The 18,682-nt window shown below is 50.2% G+C and overlaps 1 protein-coding gene across 1 annotated transcript; it reads left to right on the top strand.

Annotated features, from left to right (window-relative positions):
• The first annotated feature begins 6,148 nt into the window (after positions 1-6,148).
• On the top strand, positions 6,149-10,472 carry SIX1 (SIX homeobox 1). Its single transcript, XM_043920786.1, has 2 exons — positions 6,149-7,162; positions 9,174-10,472. The coding sequence occupies exons 1-2, from the start codon at positions 6,603-6,605 to the stop codon at positions 9,466-9,468; spliced, it is 855 nt and encodes a 284-aa protein (XP_043776721.1). The 5' UTR covers positions 6,149-6,602; the 3' UTR covers positions 9,469-10,472.
• The last annotated feature ends 8,210 nt before the right edge of the window (positions 10,473-18,682 follow it).

Genomic DNA, 18,682 nt, shown 5'->3' on the forward strand with positions numbered 1-18,682 from the left:
CCCTAAAATTGGAGCGGGAGAATGGCACTGGGAGAAGACAGACACAAGGAAAGAAGAACCCGAGCGAGGCGTTCCCTCCTGAGCGAGAGGCAGGCCTGGCCCTGGAGTCCTGGCGCACGCTGTAGGGTGGGAACCTGCGAGAACTGGAGAGGCCCAGAGGCCACAAGGCGTCTCCGCACCGTGGGGGGTGGGGGACAAATACAGCAAATCTCTAAGAATCTTCATCTCGGTCCACCAGGGTGAGTTTGGGCCTGGAAAATGGGGAGAAAACAAGAGTAGCGAAAGGCGTTCGGGTGCCGGTTCCCAGCGCGCAGACGCCTTGCTCGCCCCAGCGGCCCAGCCTGCAGTGGTAGCCACGCTGTGCGCGTGTCTCTTTCCCTTTCTGCGCAAACCAGCCCCCACATCTTGAAGTAATCAGCAGCCGAGAAGGGACTCGTCCCCCTGGCATCTCAGGTTAAAGAAGGAGGTCCAGGAAAATGTGGTAGAGCCATTACAAGAAACCCGAGCCGCAGTCATCAGGGACTCCAATTGCCATCGCATTAGGATTGATTAGAGACCAGCAGTACCGTAATGACCCGGAAAGAGGGGCAGCCGGGGATTATTAATATCAGAATGTGGCGGGGAGGGGAGGTGGGCAAAGGCAGGGAGGGAAAGCAAAGTGGGGAGGGAGAAGTTTTAAGTTACTAGGATTTATATATAAGTGCCGGCTTACCTGAGGAAACCGGATAGTCAGTGAATCACGAAAACAATAAATCTAATTGCATCTAAAATTTCACGAAGCCTGATTTTTTTTTGGGGGGGGGGCGGGGAATCATCGTGAAAACCAGACTAAGATCTCGGTTTTTATAAACATCTAGTTTTATAAGCCTATTGTAAAAATGTAAGTGAAGAGATGGGGGGGGGAGTGCTGGATGTTCACTTCCTACCAATGGGTCTCTACAAAAAGATTTAGGGAATCTATTTGTGAGTCATTTGGGGTCTTCTCTCAAGGGATATAGGGCAATGGAGTGGACATTTTTGTAGAATCTGCAGAGGAGTAATACACTAAATTTTAATTGAAACAGTGATACCTGGGTAGTGATTTTTGTTTTGTTTGAGACAGGATCGATCAGGATCCCTAAGAGATGTAGAGAAGAGAGTGGTTTGTCTCCTTCCTTGGACCATGAGCCAAAACAAATCAGCCCCTGATGGTCTGGGCTGAAACGCAGCTCACTGGATAATTAACTCCATCTTTCCAGTCCACCCTAACTGTTTATTTAGTGTCACCCTGCATTACCATCACTAGCACTTTCCTCTGAACAGGAGTAACTGCAGGCTTTCACCTCCCAAAAGGAAATTCTTCTTAGCTTAGACAGATGCAGTATTCAGGATGTACATTAGTTGACCAAAAAAAAGTTGATTGGAAACTCAATGGAAGATAAGGAGTCTTGCCTTGAGGTAATATTAATAAAGCAAGGGAGGCAAGAACATCTTAGGCTCTTAAGAACAGATTCTTACAACACTCTCCTTCACTTTGCAGAAAGGTGCTTGGCATCTAATGTTGAATGGTGTCTTCTGACTCAATTCTGGTGGTTGGCAAGTCTCTGGGCCTATGCCTTCTCAGAGCGCAGCTTAAATCTGCCATTTCCCCCCAGGTGGCCAACCCACCTTCTTCAGTCCTTCATGGGTGCCCCCACCTGTTGACTACACCACCACTCCGTGTGGTGGGTCCCTACCAACTGAGCCAGATGCCCCTGCCAGGACTTCAGAGTCTACTCACCAGGCACTGCCTGGGTGCAGGATATCAGCACAGCATGGTCTGTGAGACTTCACAGCGCCTGGTCCTGGGGAAGCAGGCGCAGGCATCAAGGGCTTTGAGGAAGGAGAGAGAAAAAGAGAGAAGAAAGCAAAAGAGAAATAGAGGGATCCAGAGAGAGAAGAGAGGGGGGGGGGGGCCGGGGTGTTGGACAGAGAGAGTGTGAGAGAGAATCGCGAAGGAAGATACAGTGAGGGAACGAAAGGGACAAAGGGTGAGATGGAGATACGAGACAATAAAAGAGAGAATGAAGGAATCAGAGGTTCACAAAGAGAATGAATGAGCTTCCTCTTTCACGCTGAAAGAGAGAATGAGTAGAAAGAGACCAAACCTGGAGACGCACACGGAGGGAGAGGGTAACTTCCCCAAACACACGCACACCCACTCCAGCACGGTCCCCATTCACTCTGGTTCCCTCGCGGCGGTGTGTCTCTGCCTGTTCTTCTCTTTCCTCTCTCCCTTCCCCGACCCCAAGACAATGTGGAAACTGTATTTTCAGGAGCCGCGCGGGGCGGCAGGGTTTTTAGCTGCAAGCCGGGCTCGCTGCCGGCTCTGTTTGTCCAGGTGTGGGCGGGGAACGGCAGTCTCCCGGCGTCTGGGGCTGGCGCTGCGTTTTCGCACCAAGGAAGCGAGAGGCTCTGGTCGCGCGCTTCCCGCTTCCAGAAGAAAACTCCCTCCCTCTATACATACATAAATATATTAGGGGAACAGACAAATCTTCATTGTTCAGAAATAAGCCAAGGAGGCCGCCCGGCTCCCCTTGGCCCGGCCAAGCGAGGCTGGAAGGAGGGAGGGAGAGAGGCGGGGGCCGCGCGGATCCGGTGTCACGTTGCAGATTCCCACTAAAGATAACGAAACGTGATCTATTTTTCAGAGCAGCAAGTGGATGGGAAAGAACCTTGACAACACAAAACTCATTTACTAATGGACTGGTTTTGGATTTCTCTCCTTCGGGTCCGCACATCGCCCTGCCTGAGCCCTCGGCCTATCCAGAACTCGCGGGGAGCAGCGTCCCCCAGGAGGCAGGTGGGAGGCTGCTCCGGCGCCGGGCCGCCCTCGGAGCCCGGCATCCGGAGGGGTCCAGGGCACCTGGAGTTTCCGACCAAGTAAAGGAAAAAGATGAACGTTGTCACTTCAGCCAGGATTTGGGATCCTCACTGCCCCAGAGCGACGACGCTAATTCATTGATGAAACACCTTCCAAAGCCCTTCCCTTTCAAATATCTGTAGGTAGAGTAGAATCCTCGCTGACGTTCTTGATGGCAAAAGAATTCCAAGAAAGCGGGCCAGGAGCCTCCAAGCAGCTCGCTCCAAGCCAGAAGGGAAATAAGTGGGTCTCAGCCAGAGGACACAAGGCCTTGTGTTAACTCGACCTAGAAACCCCAACACCAACTGATGCCTCCGCATCGACCTTTCCACAGACCAGTTGTGTGCACCCGGCGGTTACCTGCACGGAGGAGGCACAGAAGAGCAGAAACTTGGTGTTGGGAGCCCCTTTCTAGCTGTGTTACCCTGGGGACCCACGAAGCGGCGAGGGCAGCAGCTTGTGCTGCTCGTTGCCTTTAAATCTCCGACGAATCTCTGTTTTCTTGTGATTTGCATTGACAGCAAGAGGTTTTAAGTTACTAGAACAACTCAAACCTTTCTGTGTGCGATTTAAAATGGATCATTTGGTTTATGTGGTTTGTAAATTCATGTCATTTTACCTCTTTTAGTGGTTTGCAGTGAAAGGTTCCATTTTGGGAAACCTTATATATCCGAGCCAATAATTAACATTTATAAAAATTGGTTTCCCTAACCGAGGGATCGAAATAGCAGGTAGGGCTCGTTGGTACAAAGCGAATAGCACATTTCCTTTCTAATCGTGCGATCTACTGGACTGAACACTAGGAGAGAAAGGCTGGCGGCCAGGGCACGGCCTCCAAGGACGAGCACCCCTTCTTATCAACCCCGGTGCCCGCAATTGCCGCATCCGCACACTGGTCTTCCCAGTTGTCGCCACCGTCTAGTGCGTCTTGATTCCTTTTGAAGAGAGATGAAAAGAAGTGGGCAGGGAGGTCTGGAGGAAGCCGGGGGCGGGGGGCGGGGGGCGGGGAAGGTGGTGGGTGTCTAATTGTCAACTCTCTGCTCCCTGTAAATCTATACCTGCCCTTATTTGTCCAAGCTGTGCCTCATTTCCTTATACAAAATTGTTAATTACAAAGTACATCCCATACTCAACTTACCCTTTGTCTTTTAAGAGACGTGGTTATATTTACAGACTCCCCCGTCCCCCCCCAACACACACACACACACACACATTGTAATTCTGCGCACTTGCTCCAGACTTTAGGGTATTAAGTGATTTTTTAGAGCCGAGTTTAAACCTCCCTTCCAGTCTGCACACAGCTGCCATGTCAATAAGGACTGTTCCAAGCAGAGACATTCCTTCTGGCAGGACACTGCAGCTCTTCAAGACTTCGTATGAGACATCATGAGCACTAAAATAAGACCATGAGGGAAAATGACCAGACACATGGGCTTGGGCTCAGCTCTGCCAGGTTTCCAGTTTAGAAAGTAAGTCATTCGGCACACCATGTGGTAGGGGTTCTCTTGAAATAATATGCACCCATTAAATGCACTTAAAGATAATCCCAAACATAATGAAATATCAGCATTTGCTTCCAAGTTCTAATTGCCTAGGATACTGAAGGGTTTCAAGGTTTCAAAGATGCAGAAAGCTTTGTTTAGGAGTTCATTGGAGCAGCAGCTTCGTGTCGACTCAGTCTCGGGAGAGACAGATGGGGGTGGGTAGGGTGTGGAAACCCTTCCTGACTGTAAGATGTACATTGCAGGGTGCATTGGAATGGGTGCATTGTTTTAAAACCATCTAAATAATACAAGGGGAAACCCACACAGTGCTTCTCCTTCTTCCATTCCCACTTACGTCTCAATATGTAAATGGTTCTGTGATGCTATGCTGATGGAACCAAAACATATTTAAAGAAGACAAGCAAACTTAAAGAACCTAGAGTTTGTTCCGCATTTACTAAGAGGACGCATTTAAATCAAAAGCATTTTTGAAGTGTACTTAAAATTCTGTTTTGAACTTATCTAATCAGAGATAAGTATAGTCATAAAGTCACTCTCCTTCTACCCTTTGGCTCCCCTTATCTCCATGCATTGTTCTTATCTCCTGCCAGTCTCAGCTACTGACAATAGATTATCTCTATTCAGAGACGCTAATTGTTTTCAAAATCTTTTTAATAATTGCTTTGCAACAAGGTGTGCAAATGAGGCTTAAGATAATTACAGCTCCATTTGTTTGTGTAGTTTTACTAAGCATTCTCCACACAAACTCGAAATAACAGATGATGGGACTGAAATTGCAAGACATCTCTCAGTCCCTGGCAGTAAAATAGGCCAGCATTGCAATCTACACACACGCGCACACACACACACACACACACGCACGCACATGCACACACACGCACACCCCTCTTTATTTAATCTTCTTGGAGCCGCGGTCGTCCTCGCTTTGAGGGCAGTGTCCCTCTCAGACCAGGGCAATATTATGTTACAACCGAACGGCTATTGGAGCCGGACACAGTTTTATTTAATTTACACCCCATCCAGCGCCTTTCCTGCGATGTTCCCAAAGCATTTCTGCTAATAGCAAGTAAAGCTTCTCAGCATTCCTCAGTAGCAGAGGTGGCAACCGCACAGATAGGGAAACCGAGTCCAGAAGCCTGCCTGCCGACTTAAGCCACAGATCATTAAAATTCCGAATCGCAAATGAACCCTTGGAATCTCTATTTGCTCAGCAACTATGCTCTACACAACTCTTCTCTTGGTCCCAAATAGTCGCAGCCTTTTGAGAATGAGGGAAGCGCTATACAGCTGGGAGTATTTGTGCGCTTTGGAGGGCGGTGGGGGCAGGAGAGAAGAGGGGAGGAAATTAGGTTTGGCTCCTGGAGCTGAAGCCAGCCAGGAGAAGCCATTCTTGCAGCGACTGCAGCCCGGAGGACTGGTCTACTCTTGTATTATTTATCGCGTTCCATAAGCTATTCATCAATCCATTACTTATTCATTCCAACATTAAGGTAATTAAATATGAGCTCACCGGGAAATGGCAAGTCTGCAAAGGACAGGGACAGAGGTACGGAGGGAGAGGAGGGGAATTAGAAGGTCTGGAGCCATTGATTTGTGCAAAGATGTGCGCGGCTGCCCTTAGGTGACACAGCAGAGGGGGCTCATGTTGCAAGGTCCTGACGCGCTCACCCACTCCCACCGCCCCCCGTCCCCGGGAAGCACCGCTCCCTCCCTCCTCCCCACTTCGCTTCCCACCACTCGCGGTCCCTCTCCTCCCTCCACTCCCTATCCCTCGCTGTACAGCCTCGCCCTCCCCGCGCGGGGCGGCGCGGCCTCGCGGCCCGGCCCGGCGGCGCGCAGGCTGGCCAGCCCCGGATAGGCGCCGCCCGCAGCCAATCAGCGTGCCGAGGACGCTGCGCGCTTTAAGGCAGCTGCAGGGAGAACAGAAACCAAGTTCCCCGGCAACGAGCAGCATCCACCCGGCCAGAGGCAGGAGCCAGCGAGGCCCGAAAAGCTGCGGAGTGAGCCGGCCGTTCCTTTTCCAGCGCGCGCTCTACTCCTCCTCCACTTACTCGGCCGCCCGTCTTCAAGTCTCGACTCGCTTTTACGCCTTCGCACAGCCTAGGGAGGGGGTTAGAAGCTGCCGCGCCCCCCTCCCTGCGGCTGCCTCCCGCTGCTTTTTCGGCTCTGCTCCCTGCCGCGTGCGCCCGGATAGTGCGCCCCGGCAGGCCCCAGCCATGTCGATGCTGCCATCGTTCGGCTTCACACAGGAGCAAGTGGCGTGCGTGTGCGAGGTTCTGCAGCAAGGCGGGAACCTGGAGCGCCTGGGCAGGTTCCTGTGGTCGCTGCCCGCCTGCGACCACCTGCACAAGAATGAAAGCGTGCTCAAGGCCAAGGCCGTGGTCGCCTTCCACCGCGGCAACTTCCGCGAGCTCTACAAGATTTTGGAGAGCCACCAGTTCTCGCCTCACAATCACCCCAAGCTGCAACAACTGTGGCTGAAGGCTCACTACGTGGAAGCCGAGAAGTTACGCGGCCGGCCCCTGGGCGCGGTGGGCAAATATCGGGTGCGCCGAAAATTCCCTTTGCCACGAACCATCTGGGACGGCGAGGAGACCAGCTATTGCTTCAAGGAGAAGTCGCGGGGCGTGCTGCGGGAGTGGTACGCACATAACCCCTACCCCTCGCCGCGTGAGAAGCGAGAGCTGGCCGAGGCCACCGGTCTCACCACCACCCAGGTCAGCAACTGGTTTAAGAACCGGAGGCAAAGAGACCGGGCCGCCGAGGCCAAGGAAAGGTACGCGGCATCATTCCCGCAGATCGGGCAACCCTGGGAAGCCTTCCTTTCCCCTCCGCCCCTTTCCACCCCCGCAGGCACCAACCACCTCGATCACCCCGCTGGCCCGAGCCGCTCCGCGGGGCGGCGCCCAGGCCCCCGCGGCACTGCGGCGAAAGTTCATGAACTCTGAGATCGCTTGCTAGGGATGCGGGGGTGTGGGGCGGTGTTCATCTGATTTGAGTGTCCGCGCGTGGATTTCCTGGGATGTGAGTGTCGGGAAACGTTGGCGCTAGGTTTGTTTTTCATGTCTTCTTGGCTGGCTAGGGGGAGAGGAGTGGCGGGTGGAGAGTGAGTTTTTAGATCAAGCAGAAGGGAAATGGTGATTGGTATCGCGGGGGGAGGGGTTCAGTGGGGGCTGAGGGTCTCGAACCTCCCTCCTCTCGCACCCCGGAAGGGTGGAGCTGGCCTGAAACTTATGCTGTTTCCACTCGCGCCCGGTCCTTCAGTCGCGCTTTCCTGGCAGTCTTTTGGGTGAGAGGTCGCTTCCATCCGCACTAGCTGCACAAAGGGAGGAGTCTTTCGAAAGAAGTCCACAGAAGAGAGTGCTTTGGGAGGGTTGGCGCTGCGTTGACTCCCCGGCTCCCCAAGCCCAGAACTGACTGCTCGTCGTTGGCTCCCTCGCGCGTGGCCGGGCGCTGCGGCGGGTCCGGCCCGCTGTCCGCGCGGCTCACCCGGGCGAGGAATGGGTCTCCACTCTCAGACTTCTCTCACCCCAGAACACAGAAGCCAACATTTTTTTTTCCAACCTGTTTCTGCCTCTCCCCTCCTCATGCGAACACCCCAGGCCACCTGGCCCGGCTCCACTCTTTTGCTGTAGAGTTTCCGACCGAGATTCGGAAGAGCCTTGGGGAGGCGGCGGCGGCGGGGAGAGCGCTCCGAGGAGCCGAGCAGTTTAGGGGAAACCTGAACGCCCGAGTCGGCCGAGTTTCTTTTGTTCGCTTCGGAGCCTGGGGGCCGAAGAAGTCGCCGCCTTGTTTCCCTCTGGGAAGCAAGAGTCTGGAGAAATTCAGCTGAGATGGGCATTTTGGGAGAGAGGGACTGCGAGAGATGGGGAGAGTTGGAGAGACAGGCAACTCCGGGGTGGGAGCATTCTGGAGGCAGAAGCGCGAGGGCTGCGAGACCTTACAGTTTACCAGCGCCGAGCGCCCAGGCTGACACCCCGGTACATCACACCAGCTCAGGCTGTGCCGGGTCTTGACGCTCCCCTGCCGGGAAAGGGTGCGCCGGTGTGGGTGTCCGCAGGGAGTTTGAAAGAGCACCGTGAGGCACTGAGGACTGAGCAAATAACACCGGGCCAGGGACGGTACAGTTCCATTTAGACGTCTGTTACAAAACGGCCGTCCTTTAAGCCAGGCCAGAGGGCCCACTCCCTGATGAAATCGGAGAGACTGGCTGCGCTCCCTGTGTTTACTCAGGTCACTGGGCCGCTCTGGACACCACTTCCCATGACCTGTCCTGTGCCTCTGAAACCACAACCTCCAGGCAGGGGCAGGGAAACTCGATGGTTAATTGTTTCCTCAGATGGGAACAGGACAATTGACGATTCACCACCAAACATTTGTGCACTGGGCGAAGTTCGACCCCACCCCCCGTCATTTTCTTCATCATCAACAACCATTTGTTGGAAGATTTTCAGATTTCTTTACTTCTAAATGTGGTACTCACGCCTTGATAGGTATTTAATAATAACTGTTAGAACAAAAATTTAAAAATAATTTTTGTGCATTTCAAATCAGCCCTGCTGATTTGACTTTCCAAACTCTGGAAGAGGAAAGGACGCAGCATCACCTTTCTCAAGTCTCTTAGGCCTCCTCTCTTACCCCCAGGACTCTGTGGGGTGGGTGAGAGGGCAGAACTCCATTTGGGTCAGTGACTGATTGCACAATGTCCCTTTCCTTCTTCCAGCTCCCCTCCCTCCATCTCACACTTTTTTTTTTTTAACCATATGGTGTTGTCCTCTGTTTCTTAGGGAGAACACCGAAAACAATAACTCCTCCTCCAACAAGCAGAATCAACTCTCTCCTCTGGAAGGGGGCAAGCCACTCATGTCCAGCTCAGAAGAAGAGTTCTCACCTCCCCAGAGTCCAGACCAGAACTCGGTCCTTCTGCTGCAGGGCAACATGGGCCACGCCAGGAGCTCCAACTATTCTCTCCCGGGTTTAACAGCCTCGCAGTCAGCGCACAGCCTGCAAGCCCACCAGCATCAGCTCCAGGACTCCCTGCTGGGCCCCCTCACCTCCAGTTTGGTGGACTTGGGGTCCTAAGAAGGGAGGGACTGGGGCCTCGAAGCAGCAACTAGGGACACTTGTAAATAGACATCAGGAACACTTTTTGCAGCTTGTTTCTGGGGTTCTTTGCGCATAAAGGAATGGTGGACTTTCACAAATATCTTTTTAAAAATCAAAACCAACAGCGATCTCAAACGTAGTGCCCTCTTCTCTCCGACTCTTTCCACTTACACATTTCCCCTCCCAGTGTGGGGATCAGGGGAAAAAAAAAAAAACCCAAACAAACAAAAACATCCAGTTACCCAGCCTTGGTTCTGGGCAACCCGTGTTCCTGCTTCAGTAGGCTTCCTTTTTCTTTTTTCTTTTTTTTTTTCAGTGAATGGAATTACAGATCAACTGGATTTTAATTATTTCATCTTAATTTATTTATGGAAAATGTTTTGAGAAGAGGAAAAGGAAATGAAAATGAGAGAGAGAGGGAAGTTAAAACAGTGAAAAGATCCTCCAGCCTGAGAGGAACTGGTTGCATTCTTAAGGTGAATAGGAAAAATATGATCTTATACTTTTTTGATGGGGAAAATTAAGTTTACATTTTTCATATTTAGTGTTAAATAATTTTATGTAGATTAAAAGGAAAGAACAGTATTAGGGGGAAAAAAACAAGTGCCTAAATGTCTTAATGCTCTCTATGTGAGGCAGTTAGAAATAGAAGTGACCATTAGTAACACAACTATTTTTGTCAAATTTAGTGGGGTTTTTTGGTTGTTGTTTGTTTTCTTGGGTTTTTTTATGGCAAACTTTAAAAAATGTACCAATGTGAAAAAACACTTTCCTGAATGCCATTACTTCTCATGCCCTTGAAGCTCTCATATCTGTAGCCTACTCCTGTTAAGGGTTTCTCCTATTCCTAGTTTCTAGCTTGCAAAAATACGTAACAAATCTGGCTACCTGGTATTTGTTACTAAAACAGCATGTGTTTGCAGGTTTCTTTTCCATTGTACCTAAACCAGTCTAAATTAAAACTTAGTAGAACACCAGGAGTACTGATTCTGTTTCTGAAAGGTGAGTTGTGTACTGCTGTCATTGGGCGCCCCCCCCTTTTTTAACAAATAGGGTTGTTTTTTTTTCTTTATTACTTAATGGTGGTTATGAATTGCAGGGTACATTGAAGGCCATCCCCTGAACCAAGAATGGTGACTGAGTTAATTATATGACAGAAAAAGAGCGAATTCAAATTTGGTGTATTTATTTATTTTTTATTACTTAGATATACAGTTTTGTTTACCACTAGCTTTTCTCCACAGAATTCGTACGTTCGGTCTTTTGTATTATTAACAAATTTATGACAAGACTGTGAAAGTAAAATAATTTATCTGCTTGGAGAACAAAAGGGAACTCGTACAAGGATAGCAACATTGTGAATTAATCTGTACAAATAGAAAGCAGACCGACAGGACAGGAGCTCTTTGCAGTGCTGCCGGATGGTGTCCAGAAAAAATCCCAGTAATCATGTAGGCTCCATATTATTTTTGCCTGGGGCAAAAATGATGTACCTTGTATTTAGCTTTTAAAATTAGTGAAACAAATGGCATTATTTATTAAAATTCTACTCAGGATAACAGGATTGGCTTGTTTGTGCTTTGTAAAATATTGCTCCCCAGAGGAATTCTATTTATTTTATGACATGACGGTTTCATAATTTTGATTTTTCTCCATCTGTGTCACCATTAGGATGTTCATTTCTTACTCTTTCCTATCTTTCCTGTCCTGATCTATAAGTGGGGGTAGGGGTATTAAGGCCTTCTTCTTCTTATTATTTTTTAATGCCAAATGGCTTTGACTGAGTTCCAGGGAGAAAGGGTCACTGTACTTAACTGTAGTCACTTTTACTTATAAAGTCATTTTTCCTCTCAGTGATGGACAGATGTTCACACAGCTGCTCAGAGACCATCCTTTGCATTGGGAGCTCAGAGTCCCAATCTCCCTTGTTAGTGTTTTGGATCATTAAGTTGGTGTTTATTTAAGTCACTAGGGTGTTTATTCTCCACGTCTTGGGCCACGGAGAAATGCCACCCTCTGCAGGAGGGGCTCTCACAGGGGATCTCCTCGCATTCTTCACATTCACTGCCCAAAACAAACACCCAGCACAAAGATAGCTTTCAATGACCCTGACAAGCTTCAAAGGACACCGCGGAAATCTCCCTGGAAAATAGGAAGGGCCAATTACTTTAATTTCTTACAAGCCCTCTCTTCCTACTCTGATGACTACCCCCCACTCTTCCAGCTCTGTTGAGTATAATTTTAGACTCAGGGAAGTTCTGTCTCCCTGGGTGCCTCGGCCCACTTCCTGCTGCCTTGGTTGGTGAATCTTGGAAATGTCTGCAGATCTGGCAAGGAGCAGAGCAGGCCGGCCGGTCCTGTAAAAGCCCCTGTGATTACTACTTGTAAACTCGTTAAAAGGACAATTTTCTGTCACAGTCATAAACTCTTTGTAAAATCCCTGGCATTCGATCCAGAGTGCACATATTCCAGATGTGTTTAATAAGAAATTGCACAATGTGCCTCCCTCACCATCCTCCTCTCAGTCTGGCTAAACCGGGGACAAGCAGGAGGAGGTGAGAAAGCTGGATGTTACCTTGAGTTTTCTTGGCAATCATTTTAGAGCAATCATTGGGGGGGAACTAACCATATTTCTTTTTTTCCTCGAGGAAATCTTCAAGGACCAGCTATCAAGGGACCTCCAATTTACCTTCTCGTCTTCTCAGTTTAACTGAATCAAAAGCCACTTTCTGATTTCTCCTTTACAGATTTCGCAAGGAGAGCCAAAAGTAATAAACAATGATTTCTAGATAGTTTTTAGAACGAAACCTTACAGAATTTTACCGAGTAAAATAAAGTAATACTATACTGGGGCGATTATCAAACTTTGGATATTTTAAATCTGAACACAGGATACTTCGGGTCCCGGTTGCCTCTTCGCCTTGACCTCTTGGCTGAGAACGAAGCTTCTTTAAATACTCGGGAGGCCAGAGGGCTTGGCCGGCGGTTCCTGAATTTTGGCTTAGCAGACAGGGACTCAAGAGCCCCCAAGCCCCATGAGAACCAGACGCCGCTGGGGCCGGGAATTATCCTCCAGGCAAAGACAGCTCAGTCTTGACCCAGAGATGAAGTGGAGGCTTCCAGGAAGAGGCAGCGGCACTGGCACTTATGGGCGAACTCTGAATTTGCTGAGCAGTGACCCTTGTCCGGCAGCTGTCCCCCGCACCCTGAGGGCCGGTCGGGCCCCTGGCACTGACCGCGCACCGAGCTGCTGCTCCTCTGCCTCGCCGCTGCCGCCGCCGCGCCTACAGCTGCGGCCGAAAGGGCTTCATTCCTTTTGCCTCCGCCGCCTGGAGGTCTTCGCTCAAGTCTGCAGGCAGAACTCCAGGTTAAGGGAGCCAGAGGTTTCCGTTCCGCGCGTCTCAGGATGCAGGAAACTGGGGGGGTTTCTCCTGCCACTCCGCAGACTCCGGAGGCTGCTCCTGCTCCTCTGCCCTTCCGAGGGACGGGGAGTCGAGGCGCCGCTGCTCTCCGCCCCCAGACCCGGGCGGGGTCCCCTCACCTCCGCACCGAGGATCGCTCACATCCACATTCCAGGAGGGAGTCGCATCACAGCAGCTCCAGGCGCGGGGCCTGGTGGCGCGGCCCGCGGAGCCCCTGAAAGCAGAGGCTGCAAGGAGGTGCCGCGGCCTGAGCTTCGTGGGACAACGCGGCTGCCGTGGCCTTGGGCACCCTGGAGCCACATCCTAAGCCCTCGTCGGGTCTTCCTCTTTTGAGTCAAGGAGCTAAATTCCTGGCGAGACCCCCGAGCGGCGCTGAAAGCACTCCTGAAGGAGTTGGACCAGGCCGGGTAGTGGCAGGAGGAAGCGATCGTGGCCGCTCACGGCTCCCGGGCGGGGCGGCAGGTGGGAGCGCCCCTGGGCCTCAGACGCCAAGGCGGCCGTGTTGAAGCCCCCGAGCTTGGTCGGGAGGCGGCCTAGGCCCCACCGCCCTCCCCGCGTCACGTATGGCCCGTGTCTTTTGCTTCCTGCGGCCTGGGTTTTGGCTCACGGGCCTGGGCTCATTCCCCGCGCGTTCGGCGGAGGGGTGCCAGAGGGCGCCCCTTCGATGGCCAAGGAGAGCGGTCTGGGTTTCTAGGGTCTCGGGCACGACCGGGAGGCAGCTCGGCTTCATCGACCAGCCGGGCCTGGGGGTGAGCCGAGGCCCTTTCCCCACGCACCTCCGGGGCCCCAGGAAGGAGGCGCAGGCCGAGGCCCGCAGCGTGCTTCGGGCTGGGCCGTCACGGCGCACACTCTGCCCTTCTTTAGTGGGGTAGGTGGCGTTGACAGGAACAGGTGGGTCAGGGTTAAGGTGAAGAAAGTGGCCGATGGCCCACCTGCTCCCTCTACGCTATTTCTTCTTTCTCTGGTTTTTCCCAGTAGACTAAAAACTCTCCCAGGCTACCTCCTCCAGCCACCCCGAAGCCAGCAGCACTAGTGTCTGTGCCCACTTAGTCCAGGGGCAATTCGCACCAAGGGTACCCGAGGGCTCAGTCCCTTAACCCTCAGGTATGCTCTTAGGTGGTGACTTGTGAGCCCCCTCAAGGTCATAGTGATCCTGCCTCCCCTTCCTCTCCAGTCTGATTGAATCTGATAGTACACCTGGCAGATGTTCTCTGAAGACATGGGTTAAATCAGCCAGGACAGAGAAGTCAAAATCTTGGGGGAATTGTTGGCTTGTCCTCTACCCAGAAAAAGTGCTGCCCTGGAAGGCCACATTTTCTCTAGTGTTTTAAACTGAGTATACACACACAACTTCGTTCCAGCTGATGAAATTGGAAACTTGTTCTCCCACTGAGGATGGCAATCAGTGTTTTAGGCGCTGTGGTCCTTTCAGACAGTGAGGAACAACACTGCAGTAGCATTTAAAAACAAAGAGAAAGAGACTGCTTGAGGCGCGGGTGGATGCCAGACTCTTTCCCTTCTGAGTTTCAGCTTCTCTTCTTTTAACTTGTTAATGGACAGCTGAGACCCCACTTCTCAGCAGGCAGAGCACAAACACCTTAAGGTCTGCTCTCCTATATTGCTTCACTACCTGGGAGTCGTCCCCCTCCCCTTTTGCAAAAGTGCCCACTAACTGTTTTCCTTTGCATAACATTAAAATATTCTTAAAATCGCCTGCGTCTCCCCCCAACCCCATCCAACAGGAGAATGCAGAAAGAAAAACTAATTAAAAAAACTAAAAAATGCAACCCAACCTTATCTTTGAAAGAGAAAAGAGTTAACTTCAGATTTAACACACACTTAAGTGTATCTGAAATGGCTACCCAATTGTAATTAAAATACTACTAGGTGATATTGGCTGCTCTCCCTTCACTGCCCTTAATGGTTGTCATTAAAAAGACAGATAAGTAGAAAGAAAGATGGAGACATGGAAATGTATACCAGCTCTCTCCATCTGGTCCCTTGCTCTCGCTATCCTCCCTAACTTAGAAGATAAATCTTTTATGGAACTGACACAGGCAGATCCAAATAGAAGCACTGATGGATTAACTCAAAGCAAATTTATTTTAATTTGCTATATAATTTATTTTAGAATAAGATTTTAAATTGATCATAACTTTTAAAATGCCATGACTTATTTATAACAGATACATAGTTTATTGATGAAGTGGTAGTTCAGGACCTGAGCTGATACGCATTTGGCATCTTAAAGGGGAAAAAAAAAGGCCCCAGACTACGTATTTCTTAAGATGTTTTTTTAAAAAACCAAAACTTTGAAATGTTCTTTAACATTCCACAGAGCTGGCAGTTGGCATCCCTGATACAAAAATCTGCAGCTTCCAATCGGCAAGCCTGTAAAACCAACTTTCTAGGTGTTTTTAACCTTCTATTAAGTATTTTAACAAATTCAACTCCTCTCCTTCACGCCTTTAAGGCATGGCTTTAGCTGCTTTGCAGCACTTCAGTTCTAATCTGGGTTGCCAGTTATCCAAATGATCTAAATACCAGGGAAAGGCAATGGGGCTGTGAAAAAACAAAAACAAAAAAACCCAAACCAAACCTACATAGCTATGACATTTTTAGTTGGCTCTCGAACAGATATTATTTTTGAACTATGAGCATCACTATGCAGCACAAAGTTCCCCTTAATTTTTGCAGCTTTGTGTGTGTGTATTAGTGGTGGGGACCGGTGTGGTTGGTGGAGAGGAGCAGCAATTTACAGAACTTAGAGAGAAAATGCACATTTTGAAGGTGAGGTGGCATAATCTTCCATACCATGCAAAAGGAAATTTTACATCAAAATCAAGGAGGTAGTTAATGAAGGAGCATTAGCTCTGTACCTAGGATGCCAAGAATATGAAAGTAAGTAACAGCTTAAAAAATTAAGATAGGACAGCATGCCTTAGTATCTATGAAGTGAGCAGAACATTTAAACAATCGAAGCCTTGTCTGTCTTCAGATATGTGGTGAATATTTTCTATGCATTGCTGATGCTATATAAACATAACTTGCTTCCTCCTAAAGTCAAGTTCTTTATTTTAATTGAAGAATAATATTGCTCAGGGCTCTACCTCTGAGTACAAATAGCTAATCTAAGAAAATCAGTTCTGGGAATCTGGAACCAATGGCTGTTTTCAAAATAAACAGACAAAATCTTCATAAAGAAGGCCAGGAGGATTATTTTTACACACAGTATATCTCCTGATTTCTCACCAAAAAAAAACAACAAAACACCTTTTATGGAAAGACTAAAAGGCAGAATGACAATGGAATCCCCTTACCATATTTCTGTTTTTAAAAATCATCCTGATTTAAGACTCCCAAGCTGTCTTGGTTAAAGTTTCCAATATTAATATATCTTAGAAGCAAATCTGTGTGCCCTTCCTCTTTCCTTCTTTTTTTTTTTTAAATTTGCTAATGTGGGGACAGAGATATAGGACAAATGTATTACAATTTTTTTTAAAAAGGTGTACTTTAAAACTTGTGTTTATAATATTTAATGAATAGTAGGTAAACAGTATCCTCACAGCAAAGAACACGTTTGCTTTGTGCATTTGTTCAGCTAACTCAACTAAGGAAATGAATAAGGGAAAATTTGAAATCATGCTGATTGTCCAACACAGAGCCCAATACGGATGGTCAACAAGGCTGACTTAGGGAAGAATCTCAGGGGTGGGCGGGGAACACCCATTTACAGAAATTTCTTAGACGCTCCTGTCAGAGTAGAGATTTTCCTTTTATTAGGATCCCAACTCCACTGACACCCCAGGCAGGAAGATGGCCAGATCTACCTAAGTTTGGAGATCACATTTGGGCTTCCTTTCAGTAGATAGGACCAGGTGACCCGAAGATGCCCCATTCGAATTGGTTCCTAGGTTCCAAGTCCCACTAAGATGGGAACCTCACAGACTAAGAAACTGCCAAGTGGAGCAGATATAGAGATGTTCCCTCCAAATGTCATTCTTGTCATGTGGTGTGAATGTGTGTGGTGAGCTTTCCGAAAATGTATTTTTCGTTCCCTTGGGGGACAAGAAAGAGTTAATTTGTTTTCTGACAGGTTTCACACTGTGGGCAGGTCTGCCAAAAAAGAGAGGAAACAGAGAACAGCGTATGATTAATTCTACCTGTTTTTCCCATGAGCGATCACCTGCTCCAGGGGTCATGAATAGCAGGTAGCTCTCCCTCTCCAGGGCTCTGAGAGCTTCGTTTGTTTGGTGACAGCTGAGTGACAAGGCCTGAAACCCGAACCCATCGCCCGGCCTGATGGGGGGATAAAAACTCTGGATGTTCCCTCAAACATTTCAGGAAATGAAAGTTGTAACGCGATCCCTCCTGCGCCCACATCTCCCCCAGCAAACACAAAAGCTCAAAGGAGCCTTCTCGGATTGAATTCGGCCTAGAGTTGATGGAGGGAAAGCGGAGCCCGACGCGGGGCGGGGGGAGGCGAAGGGAGCGGGCCGCGGCCGCGGCTGGCAGGCTTTCTGAAGCAGGACTGAGGCGTGCAGAGCGGGGAGAGAGCTGGGCGCCAGAGGCCCGGGCGCCCCTGGGGGGCCGGCTTCCACGCGGCGTCCCAAGCGCCCTGAGCCTCCAGACCGTGTGGACAGCTGCCGCCCCCTACGTTACATCTGTCTTTAGGGTCAATCTGAAGTGGGAAGGAAACCCTGCGGCCTCGAGCCCTGAGCAGATCCCTGCTATTTGCGCGGCCTCCGCACCAGGGCCTAGAGTCCCCTGCGGGCCGCAGCGCAGGCCCGGGCCCCACCTTTGCGCCCACGGCGGCCTGGGCGGAGGCTCTGGGACCCCGCGCCTGCTCTCGGGCGGAGGTTGGACCTTCTCACCCGCCCCCGGGCGGGCGCAGAGTGAGCTGCCGGGACCCTGAGGCCGGGAAGGACGCCGCGCGGGCCTCACTCAGCGCCCTCGCGCTCGGCCGCCCCCATCAGTCAGCAGCATCCATCTGCCTCCGGCCTCGCCCGCACTGGTAGTGGAAGCTCCCCGCCAGTGGCCGGGAGGAAGGCGTGGGGGGCGGGGCGGGGCGGGGCGGGGGAGCAAGGGGAGCTGAGAAGTTGACGCTCCGACCCCCACGCGGCCAACCGTCCTGGGGTCGTAGTGTCCTGTCAATCAGCGTGCCGGTGCCCGCGCAGCCTCTGGGTTGGTAGGAGGAAGTGAACGCTAGGCCCCCTCAAGGCGAGTTTTCCTCCTTAGCCCTGACAGCTGTTACTGCTTTGTTCTGTAACAGCATTTTCAGTTTTTTTCTCACTCTGTAAATTCAGAAATCTTTCCCAGACATCATCATCAGCCCTCATCTCTCTCCCCAACCTTCACTGGGACTAAGAAAGTTATTTTCTTTTACTCTTTTAAACGCAGAAGCTCGTTACAGGGAAAACTGACCTGGGAAGCAGAATAATGCCTTGTCACAGATCCATCACTTGGAAACACTTGGAACTTGTGTGACTTTGGGCAAGTTACCTCACTTGGCCGAGCCTCATCAGGGAAAATGGGAACCATGATACTTACATAGCAGGGGTACCGTGAAGCTTCAATGAGCTGAAGTATTAAAGGTAAAGTGGCTTGGCACTAAAGACAGTGCCTAGTAGCTATAATTATAACAAGATTGGAGACTCCTTAGGCGTTCACAAAGCTGCCTGGGAAAATTCCCATGATGCTAGAGTTTCCAGTGAGGGCAGATTATGACTATTTCCGCCTTTCGTGAAACATTGAAAGAAGCACAAGTC

This window comes from Cervus elaphus, chromosome 12 (genome assembly GCF_910594005.1).
Source record: "Cervus elaphus chromosome 12, mCerEla1.1, whole genome shotgun sequence".
Lineage (NCBI taxonomy): Eukaryota > Metazoa > Chordata > Mammalia > Artiodactyla > Cervidae > Cervus > Cervus elaphus.

Coding starts and splice junctions, on each gene's coding strand:
- SIX1 (XM_043920786.1), top strand. CDS start 6,603: ATGTCGATGCTGCCATCGTTCGGCTTCACACAGGAGCAAGTGGCGTGC. Junction 7,163..9,173: donor GCCGCCGAGGCCAAGGAAAG/GTACGCGGCATC, acceptor TCTGTTTCTTAG/GGAGAACACCGAAAACAATA.